The sequence below is a fragment of the Triturus cristatus genome, chromosome 4_2 (assembly GCF_964204655.1).
Source record: "Triturus cristatus chromosome 4_2, aTriCri1.1, whole genome shotgun sequence".
NCBI lineage: Eukaryota > Metazoa > Chordata > Amphibia > Caudata > Salamandridae > Triturus > Triturus cristatus.
The window spans coordinates 361,173,849-361,190,576 of record NC_140586.1 but is presented as its reverse complement, the minus strand read 5'-3'; the positions used below and the strand labels follow the sequence as shown (position 1 = coordinate 361,190,576).

Sequence of the window (16,728 nt, the reverse complement as noted above, 5' to 3'; positions counted from 1 at the left end):
TTATTGAGAGGGCTCCAAAAAGTGCTACCAGGCCAGCCTAGAGCCACAGTGCATGTGCGCGGGCGCACGCGCCGCGATTACTTTCGGTTTTGCGGCCGCGCGGCTGCTTTGATGTTTGATCGCGATCACTTTCGCGGCCGCATGGTCGCTTTGCATAGCCAATAGGTCTCGCTTTTGGGACCTTATAAGTATTTAGTTATGCAACTGTTGCATGGCTAAACACTTATAAGGTCCCAAAGGCGAGACCTATTCGCTATGCCAATGCTTTTTGTCTTTCCCTGTCTCATCTGGTCTTTCTGGCTGATTTAATTTCTCTCTTCGTCAGCCTTCCTATGTCTCTCCCTTTCTTTTGCCTCTAAGTCACACTTGAGTGTGTCTATTTATCTTATGCTGTTTCACTTTGCAATGCACATCAAGGGCAGCTTTGAAGTGATTTAATTTATAGTTGCTCGTTTTTTTCCCCTCCAAATACATCGGAGCTGCCAGGGCAATGGAATAGGGCAGTGGTATGTTTACGGTGGTATCATGCACAAAATCTTATTGTTTTTGTATAACACATGGGCTGCACTCTCAATCGCACTCTCTTCCTCCATAAAACAAGCATTGGCATAGCCAAAAGGTCTCGCTTTTGGGACCTTATAAGTAGTTCATTATGCAGCACAATATCCTTGGTGCAACAACATCAACTGTTGCATGGCTAAACACTTATAAGGTCCCAAATGCGAGACCTATTGGCTATGCCAATGCTTGTTATTATTTGGTGTAAATCTGTTCCCTTTTCGAGAAATTGCATTTAATGCAGTGCTCGTGTTGGGCATAAAGATTTTAACCTCCAGAAATAGTTAGCAATATCTTGACGGGTGGTGTCCAAATAGGCTCTGATTGGCAATGTAAAGGTGATTTGTCAATCCTGATTGGCTGGCCACAGCATGAACAATATGTTGAGAAAGTCATTACAGGACTCAGAGACATGGTCCCTGAGTCCTGAAATTGAATTAAAAAAATTTAAGTGGCTGTTTGGTCACATCCTGACACCCATGGTCATGTGTGGGGGGGTCTCGAGCGATCTCACCTGATTGGCTGGCCGCAACATGGGTAACATGTGGTAGGTTCCATTACAGGACTTAAAATGCATTGCAGTGAAAGCCTGTTTTTGAGGGTCACAAAAAAGAACACAAATGAAGGGTGATAACAGTGTTTAGTCAGAATATGAATTGTTTGTTGGTGGTACCATACTAATTTTGCGAATTGTGGTTTGTTCTACTGTGATTTCTTGGATTTGATGAACCACGGTTGAGGAAAAACAGAGGGAAAACAGTTTTCTCACATGATTTTCTCATGAAGTATAAGGAAAATGTTCCAGAAGCCAAAATGAGAACACATTTTCTATACCCTCACATTATCGTCCTCAGCCACGTGAGAAGAAAGTCTGATATTCCAAGTAAAGCATGTGCTTCCAACAGCAGCAGCATTCTGTCATTCGATTCCTCAGTTTTCTACTGCAACTTCACCACCGTGGTCTAATGAAGAAATAGTGTCAAAATACAGTACAAAAAGTGTGGCACACCTGAATGCCATCTTGATTAAATCAAGGCTGTTCAATTTAAAGACTTTTTTGAGGGGCAGGTTGACGTGAATGAGCATAGAGATGTTAATGCAGGTATGAAACCAGCCGGCTAAAAGGTGAGGGGAGATATGGGTTTTTAGTCATTTGAAGCATAATGTATTTTTAAAAGGGCTAAAAATAGTTTAAGAGAGAGGCGTCTGTGTAAGTACAGCAGCCTCTTTACACATGTTTACTCTCTTATATATCTTTAGAGTCAGTTAACAGCTCCCTAATTTAAAAATTGTACCATTTTGGTACACAAACTATATGCGCAGCAGGGGATGGACACCTGCTCAGGGTTGGGGGCTGGGACAATTTAGAACATGATAAAAACAAACAGAAATTCACTGAAAATTCCAAACCTTAAAATGAAGTTACAGTTAGGTTAGGTGCTAATACCTTAACTTATGTTTTTTTTTAAAACTAGAAATTCACTGGAATAAAACAAAGATTAAAGTGACATTATAGTTGGTGTAGAAGTGAGACAAGAACTACTGTGAAAAATAGTCATCAGAGGTTAGGCACGGGTATTCATTAATTTGCTCAGTGCACCTTTACAATAAATACATACCATGACGTTGAGTGACTGATTGATAGGGCCTTGTGCCATGATGTACTCCAGTCCTTCTGCGTGCTGTGTACTAGGACGCCTGTACTTGATCAAAGTTCCAGCAATACGGAAATTCTGGGGGTTATCAATAGCTGTGTTCCCATTGATGAAAAAGTTTCCTACTACATCAGACAGGGCTGTAGAGAGAAAGGAAATTTGCTGACAGTCGTATGTGTTCATTGTAAACTTAGCTCAGAAGCAAAAGAGAAAGATGATAAATTGTATCAATAAAATATCCCATTCCACTCCACATAAGCCGCACCCGAGTACTTCACAGGTCTTTAAAAGACCATTTACTTGGTAATGAGGCGTTGTTGTTTTTTCACCCCCTTCTTAGAGCCCCTGCAGCTCAACTCTGCCTGTTGCTGGAAAAATTAGCCCCCTCCCCTTGAAAAAATGTCTTAGCCGCCCCTCCCCCCCCCCCCCCCGAAATTTGGCTCTAATTGCGCCTCTGTGCTGGCCAGATGATCGGGTTTTCTGAGCGCCTTCCCACAGCCACGCAATATTAGGAGGATTATAATTGTGTTCACGGGGGACGTTTATCAGAGCCCGCCTCCAACCGTTCCAGGTAAATGTCTCAGCGGTCTACCAGATCCACCCCCCTTTCCCTTACGCGCATCGCCCTGTGTACAGGCAACTCAGCCATGACCCATTTCCTCACCTCTGTTCGACAGCGGGGCAGAAGAGAGGCACCGGTTGGCTCCCATGTCATAGCTATGCATTGATTCTCAAGAACCCGGGCCACATTCTGGAAGCGCAGTAGACCCTGTCTTCCAAGTGATATAACCCATGTCCAGCAGGCACCGGACGGGGTCTAGTGAGGGCAGACACACACCCCGTCACCTTCATTACACCTTGTGTCACTTGCAGCAGAGGGGCCCCAGGCGACTTCCACTCCATAGCTATGCATCATTGCACAAGAACCAGGGGCACATTCTGGAAGCGCAGTAGACCCTTTGTCTTTGCCCCTGTCACCTTTGTTATACCCTGTCACTTGCAGCCAGAAGTGAAAGATCACTGAACACGACCGCACCATGTGCACAAAAACTGCATCGGCCGTCCCACACCTGGGACACTCCCTGCTCGCCCCCTTGTACATCATCCCAATTTTTTTTGCTGTCAGGTAGGTATGGTGAAGGTAACTGAGTTTAACAAGGCAAAACTAAGCAATGCGCGCCACCTGCTAAACCGATTAAAGGAAGCCAAGCCATAACTTGTCCGTTATATTGGTGCGTACTGCAGCCCTCCACCAGTCCCTAAGCACCCCTGTCTCCCCAGCGGAGTGCCGCCTCAAGTCTACATATAGACGAGTAATGGCTCTGCCACATCTCTCTCCAATCAACAGCGTCTCCAGTGAGACCCTTGTGGGCGGGATACCGCGATTTGTGCCCCACGTATTCCACATCACCCCTATGAGGGCCGCACATACTGCTCCGGTCCTAGCCCATATACATCTGCCAATTCTTCGAAGGGGTGCAACCCTCCATCCGATGTCACATCTGCCCATGTCTGGATCCCTGAAGCCTCCCAGTTTGTGGTCCGATACATCACACAGAGAATGGTACATTCCGGCACCGCCCATAAGGGGGGCTGAGGGCATATGGTGGGGTCTTCGCACCTTCGCAGATAAACTGCTCCCAAGCCTGAAGGGCTACAAGAAGTAATACACACAGTCAAAGACCGTGGGCGGGGTGACATCCAGCAGTACCTGCTGGAGAGGGTGACCCCAAGTTTGCTCACTACCCCTGAGTATTCCAATTGCGGGGCTCGAGCCAGCCATCGCATCGGCCACTGCAGCTGACCTGGCGTATAATACAGCTCATAACTGGGAGCTCAGAAACCACCCTCTTCCAAGGGGGGGTATAGCTTACCCAAGGCAACCCAAAGCCTGCTATCTCCCCATATTAAGGCCATCAACAAACGCTGCAGATCCCTAAAGAAGGGCTTCCCTATGACCTTCGGAATGGCCGTGAAGAAATAAAGGAGCCTGGGTAGCACTAACATTTTAGAGATGGCAACCCTGCCCATTGATGATAGTGGCTATCCAGTCCAGAAGGAGAGTGAGAGGCAAATCAAAGGTATTGCCTTGCTGAGGTTTACGCTCAAATAGGTCAGCCTCTCTTTGATACACCTAGATCCCCAGATATTTAATGGTATAAAATTCTGATGGCAAGCCTGTTCTTGGCAGAACCACTTGTTAGTTTCCATCAGCGGCACCAAGGAAAATAAGCAAGATAGTCCCAGTTAATACAAAGTCTTAATCCCCACTCAAAGTTCTCAAACTCCGCCATTACCTCTGGGAGTACTCCTGGTTCTGCCCTCAGGTAAATAAGCACATTATCTGCGTAAAGTGATATAACCTGTGAGAGCCCCAGTACGGTAAGGCCTCATTGTGGCGTTTGTTCCCTAAGCAAGCAAGCCAGCGGCTCCATCACGATGGCAATGAGTATGGGGGACAGTGGGCATCCTTGTTGTGTTCCCCTACCAACCAGAAGAGGGTCAGACTACTCCTCCGGTGTGCCCCCAGGCGACTGGCGTGGTATATAGAAGATTCACCCACTTAAGGAAAGTCGGTCTGATACCCATTCGCTTTAACCGCCATGAGATATGGCCACTGAAGCGTGTCGAATTCTTTTTCAACGTCGAAGGATGCAACCCAGCCAGCTGTCACCAGGTACAGCGCCCAGTCCAAGATGTGAAACAAAAGATGCAGGTTAAGGAATGTGTTATACCCCGGAATAAAACCATTCTGGTCGGGTTGTGCCAAACCATCAACTACCACAACCAGGCGATTGGCGACTACATTACTCGGCGCCAACTTGGAATCCAAGTTTAAAAGAGACAAGGGACAATAGGATATCCCTGATTTATGAGCTAGCACTATTTTAGTGCATCCTTGTTTCTCAAGCATCCTCTATTTGGATCACTGACATGATATCACAAGCATTGGCATAGCCAATAGGTCTTGCCTTTGGGACCTTATAAGTGTTTAGACATGCAACAGTTGATGTTGTTGCACCAAGGATATTGTACTGCATAACTAAATACTTATAAGGTTCCAAAGGCGAGACCTACTGGCTATGCCAATGCTTGTTTTCTTTTAATTTAGCTTTCTTGGGCACAGTATCTCTTTCGTGATCTGGGTTGGAAAGTCTCCTCTGAGGTGTCAAACGTGTGTAGGCGATCATGTTCGAAGATTACGGATTGAGTTACAGATATGAAAGCGTCTGGAACTTCTTTTAACCTGAATATCCGAATGACATTAGGCGATAATAGCCATTTATATGATTTTTAACAAGTCAGCTCCACAATTAATATGACAAAAAATGAAATACTATAAATCCTGAGCTCTCATTGTCGCATTTGTTGGCGCAATGAAATCTTATATAGTTTCATAAATTCAATATTAACATAGTCATGATATAACAAAAAAGAAAAATCAAGGCCCTAGTATTCCCTCCAGAGTCCTGAAATGTGGCATCCTATAGCTCGTTCTTCTTTGAGCCCAATTTCTGTTTAATTTATATGCCGTCTCTTTGGCTTCCATTGTATAATTTTTTCAGATTCGCCTGGCGTTTGGAAATTAAACTCATATTATCACAGTACCCGGGATTCTAATGTTTATATTGACACCTGCACAGAAATCCGTTTGCACCAAGTTTACTGTTGTCTGCTGCTGTGCGTAGTAGTGAAGAAAAACACAGTTTATGGCAGAAACTGTCTACTCTCCGAGTCCATTTATCACTCCAGGTCTTCATTAGATATGTGCCTTTGAGACCAGTGTTTTAACAAATGATTCGCGGGGGATGCTGCACATAGGCATGAGTGTGGCTGTTGTTTTAGAGAATGCACATGTATAATAAGTGAGAGCAAGTTAGACCTTTCGGTGCGTCTAGACACTAAGACACGAGACTTCAGAGACCTGAATATTTTCTAAACTTGCAAAGAGCAATGTGTTTGGCTTCATGGTGACAGGCTTGAATCCTAGTGGGTCCACTTAACCATTTATCCTTCAGAGGTCTGACAAACTTAGTGCATTGAGTTGGGTAATTGGCAATGTCTGTTATTTAATTTAACACCAAGACACCCGAAGCTGTACATGCGCTTTACGTTATAACACATACTTCTACCAGCCTATTTAACTTTTCTTTTTTAACTAAGCACGTCCTTTTGTAATGCAACTGGTCCTATTGTAAAGCGCTCTGACACCTTCGGGTAAAGTTCGCGCTATATAAAAACACATAACTAAATGCAAAATGCTGCCGTCTAACATGTCACAAGTCCTGTTACCATGCTTTACGGACATTAGTAGTTGCTCTTTAACTTGATTTTGTAGCATGTAGAGTTCTGCTTCCCGAAATATAACAACATTCGGATCATGGGATCAGGGTTTTCACAAAAGTTGGTCAGAAAAACAAGAGCTTTGCGCATAAATGTAGTCGAGGATCATCGACACAAACGAGGTGACTGTCAATGGTAATAGAAACAGAAGACAGACTATGCAACCTTTCCGTGCTACTGATTTAATAGCCAGTGTAATAGGGATGCAAAAGGTTTTTCTTTTTTTTTTTAAATAGCGCTTTTAGAAAAAGATATATGTTACAGGTATTTACAAGTCATAGGATTTTAACGATTGGCAAATTGAAGCGTGTCAATCTCATTGTTAAACAAGTACAACAAATGCGTCTCACTCTCGGCGTAGCCCGCGGGTTAACTGACGCTCGGTAAACAAGTGGGAAGGGTGGGGGAAGTGTGAACGAGAGCAGGGCCGCACAGCGTTTACCTTGTGGGAGCGAGCGCGACAATTGCTAAAAGATGGCGCCGCTCGCTCCCGCAAGGGAAACGCCAAATGTGCATGCGTTGCAATTGAAAGCAATGCAAAGCGTGCACGTTTTTGGGCAAAAAAGCTGATCGATTCCAAGAGGTCCCCTCCTATGCGGTGCATGCGCGCTGCGTAGGTGAGACCTAAAAAACAACAATATAGTGAGGCAAAAATATTGTGTCAAAAATATCGTTTACAAAAATATCGTGTCCCTATACTTATAATGGAAAGTACAAAAATATGAACAGGAAAAGTATTGTTTCACACTAATATTGTTAAAAAAACTTACAAAAATATAATTTTTAATATATATATATATATATATATATATATACACATACTCATACTTAGTTTAAAATAAGAAATCTTAAATATTTGAATATGTAACATTAATACAATGTAAATTAAATACATTTACATAATATTTAAAACTATGTATAAAAATATCCGAATATACGCACAAACACATATGCAACACTATTATAGAAAATATATATTTTACATTATATTACATTTTTGGGGTATTTTTTTACATTCACTACTATGAAAAGCATATATTCAGAAAAAAATAAATATATATATATATATATATATGTATATATCCAGCTCCAAGGTTGCCCTTCCAGTTTAAGAAGCACTCGGACCACAATGTTCGCTTACAGCATTTAATTGATGCAGGTAAAGTCCAAATGCTGTCTATTATCAGCCACTCGAATCTGCCTTTCGCGTTTCAAAATGTTTTCTTCCTCAGAGGCATCACGGGTGTTGTGTGCAAAGCGGCTCATCCCAGCAATTAAATAAATGATCGCACGCCCCTAATGGGCTGTCTATATAGAGCTGTGCAGTGCTTGCTGAGAATCGTAGTGCCTAATTAAATCCATGATGGTTGCACACAATAATAAATTAATTAAGACTTTGAATAAGCCCCAGCTTTCAGAGTTCACCTCAATTCATCACTGCGGTCCCACATCCAGGTTCGATAATCATCTCACCATGTGGCCCCCTTTGACCCCGGGGTGGTGCTTCTTCGAGGCAGGACGGCCGCGTACGTATATCCAGCTCCAAGGTTGCCCTTCCAGTTTAAGAAGCACTCGGACCACAATGTTCACTTACAGCATTTAATTGATCCTTGATCCACCTTCTTTGCCTCTGAGGAGGAAAACATTTCGAAACGCGTAAGGCACATTTGAGTGGCTGATAATAGACAGCATTTGGACTTTACCTGCATCAATTAAATGCTGTAAGCGAACATTGCGGGCGCGCAAGTTATAGTTATCTGAACTAACTATAACGGAGGAATTTCAATGGTTTTGTACACGTGAAATGTCCAGCTAACTATAACACCCCTAAAACCTATTGGGGCAGATTTATATCAGACTTGCGCCACTTTTACGCCGCCATTGCGTCACTTTTGTGACGCAGCGGTGGCGTAAACCCTGCGCCATGTTGCGCCCCATTTACATCGTGACGCATCTATGGAGATGCGTCACGGTGTAAAGCCCTGCGCCACATGAAACCTGCGTCAGGTTTCATGTGGGCATTTCTACTCAAGGGGGGCGTTCCGTTGCAGGAACGCCCCTGAAAAGTGACTCAGTGAAATCTATAAGATTTCACTGAGTCACTTTCCCAACGCTGATGCGTCAAAACCCTGCGCCTGCTTGAAGCAGGCGTAAGGCTTGACGCACCATGTTAGGGATAGGAAAGGTTGGAACAGTAATGGAGTTGCGTCGCGCTTGCGACGCAACTTCAGCACAGCGCCAACCTTACGCCGGCAGATGAGCCACGTATCTGCTTGTCCCTGCGCCACGATGCACCGCATTGTAAATGCGGCGCATCTGCGGTGGCGCAAGGGCAAACTCGCGTGACGCATCTTCCCTGGCGTATCCATGCTGATTTGCAGGGATGCGCCAGGGAACATAAATCTGCCCCATAGTTTTTTCAGTGAATATGTATATATATATGAAATATAAAAAGATACTAACAATCAACTGCAAACCATTAAACAAATTAACATATTAATATAACATAAAACAAATTCAATCCAAAAAGATAGTTACAAAAAATATTGTTACAATTATTTTTTTATTTTAATGTACCAGTGTACGCCACTCTATCTCACTCTATAAACAAATAATATAATATTTAAAAAATAAACAAATCACAATACTAGTTATAGTTAACCAATATTAGGAAATGTATTGGAGTCTGAGGATAATAGATATACTATTCCCACTCCAGTTAATTGAACAGTAGTGAAATCATGGGCTTTCAGAGGGGTTACATTTACTATTCCCACACAAAACAGGGTAAATTTACTATTCCCACTCTAGTCTAAGCAACAGTAGGGAAAGTACTTTACTTCAAACACATTACATATTTGAATATCCCTATTAATTTAGTACAAATAAAAAACTCTTAATATGAACATTATAAATTAACTGAAAAACAATTATATATATAAAAAATAAAAAACAATGAAACAATTTATATGATTAATAAACAATGTAATAATTAATTATTGATTATTATTTTTAATTTCTTACTTAACCTCCCATACTATAGACTTACAAACCTAGCAGCACCTACTTAAAATACAAGTAAAATAAAAAAGTATAGCACAATTTACATACTAGCTAATCAATTAACTAATTAATTAACCAATTAATAATTATTTGTTAATTAACTTGTACTTAATTAACATCCCACCCTGTGCCCCTACAAATCCAAGCAACCCGCAACTAAAATGAATCAGTATTACGTAATGTACATAATTATCAATTAAATAATAATACATGAATAATTATTTCCTAATTAATTATTGCATAATTATTGATTACTATCCCTACAAAGGCCAATAGCCCACACCTAAAATATAGTTATTACACAATTTACATAATTAATGACCAATTAAATAATTAAGAAATCAATAATTGTTAATTATTGCTTAATTAACTTCCCACCCTACACTGCAACAAACCCAGCAGCCGCATCTAAAATATAAAAAATATATAATTATCACACAATTTACATAATTAATAATCGATTAAAAACAGTAGGGAACTCGTTAGACTTCGGAGGGGTAAGATTACTATTTCCACACCATTCTGTGCAACAGTAGAAAAGCGTTGGGCTTTGGAGGAGCAAGATTTACTATTCCTACTGGTAATCAATAATTACTAATTAACTTCCAACCCTATACTGCTACAAACCGAGCAGCCCTCACCTAAAATACAACTAAAATATAATTATTACACAATTTACATAATTAATAGTCAATTAAATATTTAACAATTAATTATTAATTAGCTTCTACTTAATTAACTTCCCACCCTATACCCCTACAAATCCAGCATCCTGCACCTAAAACATAACCAAAAAATATAATTATTAGCCAATTTCCATAATTAATAATCAATTAATTAATTCATAATAAATTTGTAATTAGATATTACTTCATTAACTTCCCATCCTATACCCCTACAAACACAGGATCCGGTACCTAAAATATAACAAAAAATAATTATTACACAAATTTACATAATTAATAATCAATTACATTATTAATAATAAAGTAATAATGAATTGTTAAATAATTATTACTAAATTAACTACCCACCCTATACCCCTACAAACCTAGCAAGTCGCTACAACACTATAAATCACTTCAGCAATTAAAAATTATATATCAGTTAAAATTACAAACTACATTTACAAATATTATTAACAACTATATGAATAATAACATTATTATATGAGATAAAACACATTAAGATAATTAAAAAACAATATATTTTACAACTATATTACTGAAAATTATATTAACAACGATATTAACAATCAGTCTTGACCCTGCTCCCTATGGGAACAGTCCAGCCCAAACTGCCAAGCCAGGTCCTCCCTAGACTGGAAATAAGCAGGGTCACGACTGATTTGCATATGGATGAGTTTAAACTGGAATGGCATGGGGAGCAAAAAAATATGGATTTAGGCCCAGATCTCTGTACGTGGGTCCATGCTCTCCATACCACTGGAGTCAATCTAGCCTGGCTGATGAGGGGTAAAACCCCGAAACCGGTCCCAGGATACTTGTTTCTGGTCCAGGGTGCACATGGCCTGGCAGTTCGGGCTAAACGGTTCCCCTAGGGAGCATGATCACGACTGATTTGCTTATGGCTGGGTTTAAACTGGAATGGCATGGGCAGCAAAAAAATATGCATTTAGGCCCAGATCTCTGTACTGGGGTGAATGTTTGACATTGTACAATATTCTGTCCATCAATTGTTCTTTTTACATTTGACAATTACCAGCAGCATCAAGGCTCCTGCTTTACTTGCCTGGCAGGGGAGCATCCCCAGTGAATTGTGCAGAGGCAGGATTCTGTGCTGTATGCACCACTAAGGAGTATGGGTGGACCTGGTAATCGATATAGAGTGGGTCATGGGGGAAAGCTTTGAACTTCTTCTCAACCTGTGGTGAGATACCCCTTGATTTAACAGCCTCTTTAGCTGCGACTTCGAATCTGGGGATCCAGGTTCGAGTCTCGGCATCGGATCAACATCCTGTGATTTTGTGAAGATCACTTAGGGGCCGATTCTGATCTGGGTCGGAAAGCACTCCGACCGAGCCAGATCCGGATTGTTTTCCAACCGAGCCGGAGTCCTGCAGTCCGACCGAGCGAGTGCGATGCGGCCGTATGCTGCCGGACTCGGTTCGTTCGGACTCCCATAGTAGTCAATGGGAGCCGGTCGTACAACGCATACATGGGCTCCCATTGACTGAATGGGTACGTCACGGACAAGTGCACCCCCTACAGTGGGTACGCGTCGGTGCCATCCGCACCGTACATGCCTGTGTTGGACCCATGGGTCTCCCACTGTGTCCGAGTCGTAGGGCTGCGTGTGACAGGGGGTCTGACGCGGACCCCCAAAGGCAACCGCCCAGACAATTTGCGAGCCGGACACTCCGGCTCGCACAGGCTGTCCGACGCATGCATCGTACTGGCTCAGTCGTGAATCGCATCCATTGCATGGTACGATTAGCTTACGACCGAGAGGTACGGAGCGGTTTGGACCCGAAAACGACTCGGTCGGGGAATTTCATGTAGCTTGCATCGTACTTGCTCGCTCGTACAGCTGTACGAGTCGGCCGGAAAACACACGTACGGCACGCGTACGGCTCTTAGTTTTTCCGTCCAGATCACGTTCGGTGCCCTTCCGACCCGGATCGGAATCGGCCCCTTATTATCCCCATGTCTATGGACAGAGCCTAGAGACCCTCACGGGTGATTAGCTGCGCTATACAAATCCAAGGATTATTATGTAAGTATTATTAAAGTTGTCCCTGGCCAATTTTAGTATGCCCTTGAGCATAGGGAGACCTGGACTGTGCAGTCTGTTGTGGAGAGGGTCTCCACAAGAAAATCCTCCTCCTCCTGTGGGATATGTATATTCACCTTATGGTGGTGAGCTACCTTCTGAATCACAGCATGATATGCTGTGGTATTATCTGATGGGGAAGAATTTGCTGGTATGGCTCTAGGTTTGGGTAGGGTTGACATTATTATCCTCCCAGTTGTTATCCCCATCTCTATTACCTAGGGGCGAGTCAACAAGTTCTACATGACTATAAGGGCTTCCTGGGTCTGATAACGGGACCCCTGATCTCTCTGGTGACTCGGGAAGTGGTGGAGGAGGCGGGTTGTATGGGTATGGCAGTGGTGGGCGGAGGAAGAGGGGTGGGGGAAACTGCTTGGGTGTATTTGGTCGGAGTAGTGGGCTTGTGCGTTGGTTCCTATACGTCTTGGGCATGGGATGTCAAGGTGCGTCACAGACAAATGTTTCTTCCAAAATGAGCCTACTATTCTTCAGAATCGGGGGAAACGTGGTTAACAGCCGCCAAGGGAGTAGATTGGCAGTGATTTTGTCAGTCTATCGGTGAATAAAGAGCCAATTCTGGCAGGCTCAGAGCTCCCGCCAGTTTCTGCAGTATGGGTGCTCCAACTGAGGTTGTTTGCCACCCTTCGGTAAAGGGGGAGCCATCGACTGACGGGACTTGACGACATTCTTCGGAGGCCTGCTCTACTCTGAAGCCTTCTCCCAGTAACGCCAAGAGGCTTAATGCACATCTCCAGCCAAAACGGTGCTTTGACTCTGTATGGAGGCATTTAGTGATGCTGGTTTTGCTCCCTGGTTTTGCCTCACTGGAATTATACTCAGGTCTCTCGGATCTTTCGTTGTTTGAGGCCCTGCTCTTTTCGATGCTGAGGATGCCCCATCTTGATACACTCCCCTAGAGACGTTCAAGGACAGTGTCCCAATTAGACAGGTGCTGGTTGGGCCCTAGAATCCTGGCAGGACCTGCCTCCTCCTCTTCGATGTCAAGAGGGTCACGTTTTCCAAAAATGTCAGGGGTCTGCCTCTGAGAAAGATTGCTGCTCCTTCTTCATATACGTTCAGCGCCTTTACCGTAGATACCTCAAGTTCTTCTTGTAGTCAAAGGCGAGGCGAAAAACCCAGTTGGTCTCATGGTAGTCAGTGGAGTGTTAGAAGCCAGGGTGCCACACTCTGTTAGGCCCCTACCATACCTGACCGCACCCCCAATGAAACACAGTCACACTCTGGATTCTGTACATGCACCATGACCTTGAGTGGCCAAGTGCCTCTTCATTTATTCTGTCCGGCCTCCATGATGCGTGCGACAACCAACGTACCATAGTGGCCGACTGGTTCACTACATCCCTTATACCCTTTCACAAAAGAAAGACAGGAACATTGAATAGCTAAATATGAAATTGATAAAACAAGATGACATCCATGACCATGGTTCTGGGTACATACAGTCGTCTCAGCACACGGTCGCATGCTGCACAGGTCTTCAACACACAAAGTCTCTCAGCCTCTGGCTATGTCTGGGATTAGCTCACAGGGGGTAAGGGCGGCCACAGGTGCTCAACTAGACCTTGGCTGGCTGTCTTCTGGAATCCCTATTCTTGGAGTGTAGCCATCACTCCGGCAGGAATCCTCCCATGCGTGAGCTCCAGCATCTTCCTGACTCTGGCCATTCACACTTGTGGCCTATTCCCATGTGGGATCACCATTATCACTGTCATTCCGTCATCGACACCATGGTCCCGTTTATTTTCACCACTTCCCATGCCTCTTTCTCAAAAGGGGTGCAAAACTTTCACCCTGGGTGGCGATCTTTGATGACCACTCGATCACCCACTCACAGTGTGAGTTCCTCGGCTCTCCTGTCACAGCTCGCTCTTTCATTGTTAGCTCTTCTTTTCTAATGAGCGGCGTGGGCATCGAGTGTGAGAAAGTGCCTCTTTTTCGTGGTTAGCCCCTCCACACGTTTTACCCTGTTTTGATGTGGTTTCAAATGTAGTGCATAGGGTCCCTGCCAACCAGGTCCCTGTGTCAGTGCTCCTTCCCTAAAACAAACCCCCAATTGGTAATTCTGCCCACTGTAAGTCCCTAGTAAATGGTATCTAGGACCTGGGGGCTGAAGAGGGTCCATTGAGACCCCCTTTACTGGGACAATGCCACTGCCCTTGCAGCCTGCATGACCCTGTGAGGGAGAAAACGACAAAGTCGACATAGCACCCTGCCTGGGTGCCATGCCAGCTACCACTGCCTAATAGCATAGGTATGTCAGCCCTCTAAGCAGGCCTCACAGCCCTAAGGCAGGGTGCACTATACTACAGGTGAGGGCATACCTGCATTAGCAGATATGCACCTACAATATTGGGCCCCATTTCCTGATATTGTAAGCGCCAGGGAAGCCATAGAGAGTGCGTGGGATAAGAACAAGACAACTCGAGTGTCACAGCCAGTGCTGGCTGGTGACATTTGAAAGTTGTTGGGCGTAAACGTTTGGTATGACTTTTATGTAGTGAGCGACACGAGCAAGCTTAATGGACAAACGTGGGGTCCAGGCAAATGGTGCATAGACTTGAATGATTAAACACATTAAAAACTGCGCTATATTTTACTGCATTAATATGTTCAACAGTTACTGTAAGTGCAGATTGTACAACGCGACAACTTCAGCCTGTTGAAGTGAGTGCTTACCCATGTCTTGCACTGCATGTGGCATCAACTTTGGAAAAAATGCTCTAACTAGGCTCCGGCAAATATCCACAGTTGCTGATCAGTCATATAGAAATATGTGAAGACAGGTCTTTAAGTGGGATGAAAAATGTGGGTGCTCTCTAAAAGGGAACATGTAAAATATATTTTGGGGATTGCCATAGTGTGCTACCCAACCGCTAGTTTGGTTTCTCTCTGAGATGAAATTGCATCCAGATATATAACACAAGAACTGACCTAACCTAAAACTTGTCAGTACGATTGGCTTTGGCTGGTATCTTCATTTCTATGCTACGCATTCTCCCCTTAGTGTTATGTCCCCTGCTGCTCAGCCAGAGTAACTGTAATGTAATTAGATTGCTGGTTTGTGCATGGTTTGAGAGAGTGTTGGTTGAGTGCGTGAGCTGAGCAGCAAGGATGCTGCTCCCGGTGTAGCTTCCTTCTACCCTCTTTACCTGTAACCTGAGACTCCTACTTTGAGAATAAACCTTACTACTGGCTACCCTTCATCTTCATTTACCACATTCTGTCTATGGTTGTTAGCTGTTTAAGATAAATGAGTAACAACAAGGATTTGTTATAAATAATTAACCTTCAAAATGTTTCAATTATGAAATTTTAATAGTAGTGAGGCCTGTGGACGGAGTTTTGGCCTTCAGTTATATGCGCTTTATGTTAGATATGTATGTCTTTTTTCTATGCACATCTCATCCATCTGCACATGTTTAACTACCTCGCTTTCCTCTTCAGCAACTTATTTTCACTCTTCCCCGAATGCACTTCCTCGCATATCGCTCACTTCACCACTTCCAAACATACACTGCACTCACTCACATTTGAGCAATTTATTTCCTTTTGCCCTGTAAATATTTTGCCATTTGTACACCCCTTCACACACATGTTCACAGAATTGCAATTACAACTGGAATGCATGACCATTGTTCTGTGTGCTCTGCAGAGAGGCCAACCCACTGACAGGCACGTTGCTCTGGCTTCAGCCTCAGAGCTCTCAAACAAAGCCCCTCATAAACACCTGGCACGACTCAAAGTATGGATTTGGGAAAAAGGGGGTGGTGATGGACAGAGTTTCTGAATGATGCAGAATACTCTTACCAAGTCAAGAGATCATGGTTTTAATCCATCACCGTTTTTTAGCTCACTGCACCATCCCAGCTCAGAACCTGGCTACATGCAAATTAGTCTGTACCTGTCCCAGTGCATGATGGGAACAGGGCAAACCAAACTACCAAGCCAATTCTTATACTGGGAAGGAAACAAGCTTCCGGGGACCGGTTTCTGGCATCACAGCCTTCGTCGGCCCGGCTTGCCTGAATCCTGATGGTGCAATGAGCAAGGGACTCACGTCTGAGCATACCCTCCCACACTGAGTGTGGATAAAATCGATTTGGGAAAAAGGGGGTGGTGATGGACAGAGTTTCTGAATGATGCAGAATACTCTTACCAAGTCAAGAGATCATGGTTTTAATCCATCAGCGTTTTTTAGCTCACTGCACCATCCCAGCTCAGAACCTGGCTACATGCAAATTAGTCTGTACCTGTCCCAGTGCATGATGGGAACAGGGCAAACCAAACTACCAAG

General features: G+C 43.7%; 1 protein-coding gene across 5 annotated transcripts in view; it reads right to left on the bottom strand.

The window, feature by feature from the left end:
• Window positions 1–16,728, bottom strand: part of LOC146833886 (ADAMTS-like protein 2) — a 255,455-nt gene that overhangs the window by 132,927 nt on the left and 105,800 nt on the right. For all 5 annotated transcript variants that reach the window (XM_085601779.1, XM_085601781.1, XM_085601784.1 and 2 more), the window contains one exon: window positions 2,178–2,353. In XM_085601779.1, coding sequence (XP_085457905.1) covers window positions 2,178–2,353 — 176 coding nt within the window. The remainder of the gene's footprint in view (window positions 1–2,177; window positions 2,354–16,728) is intronic.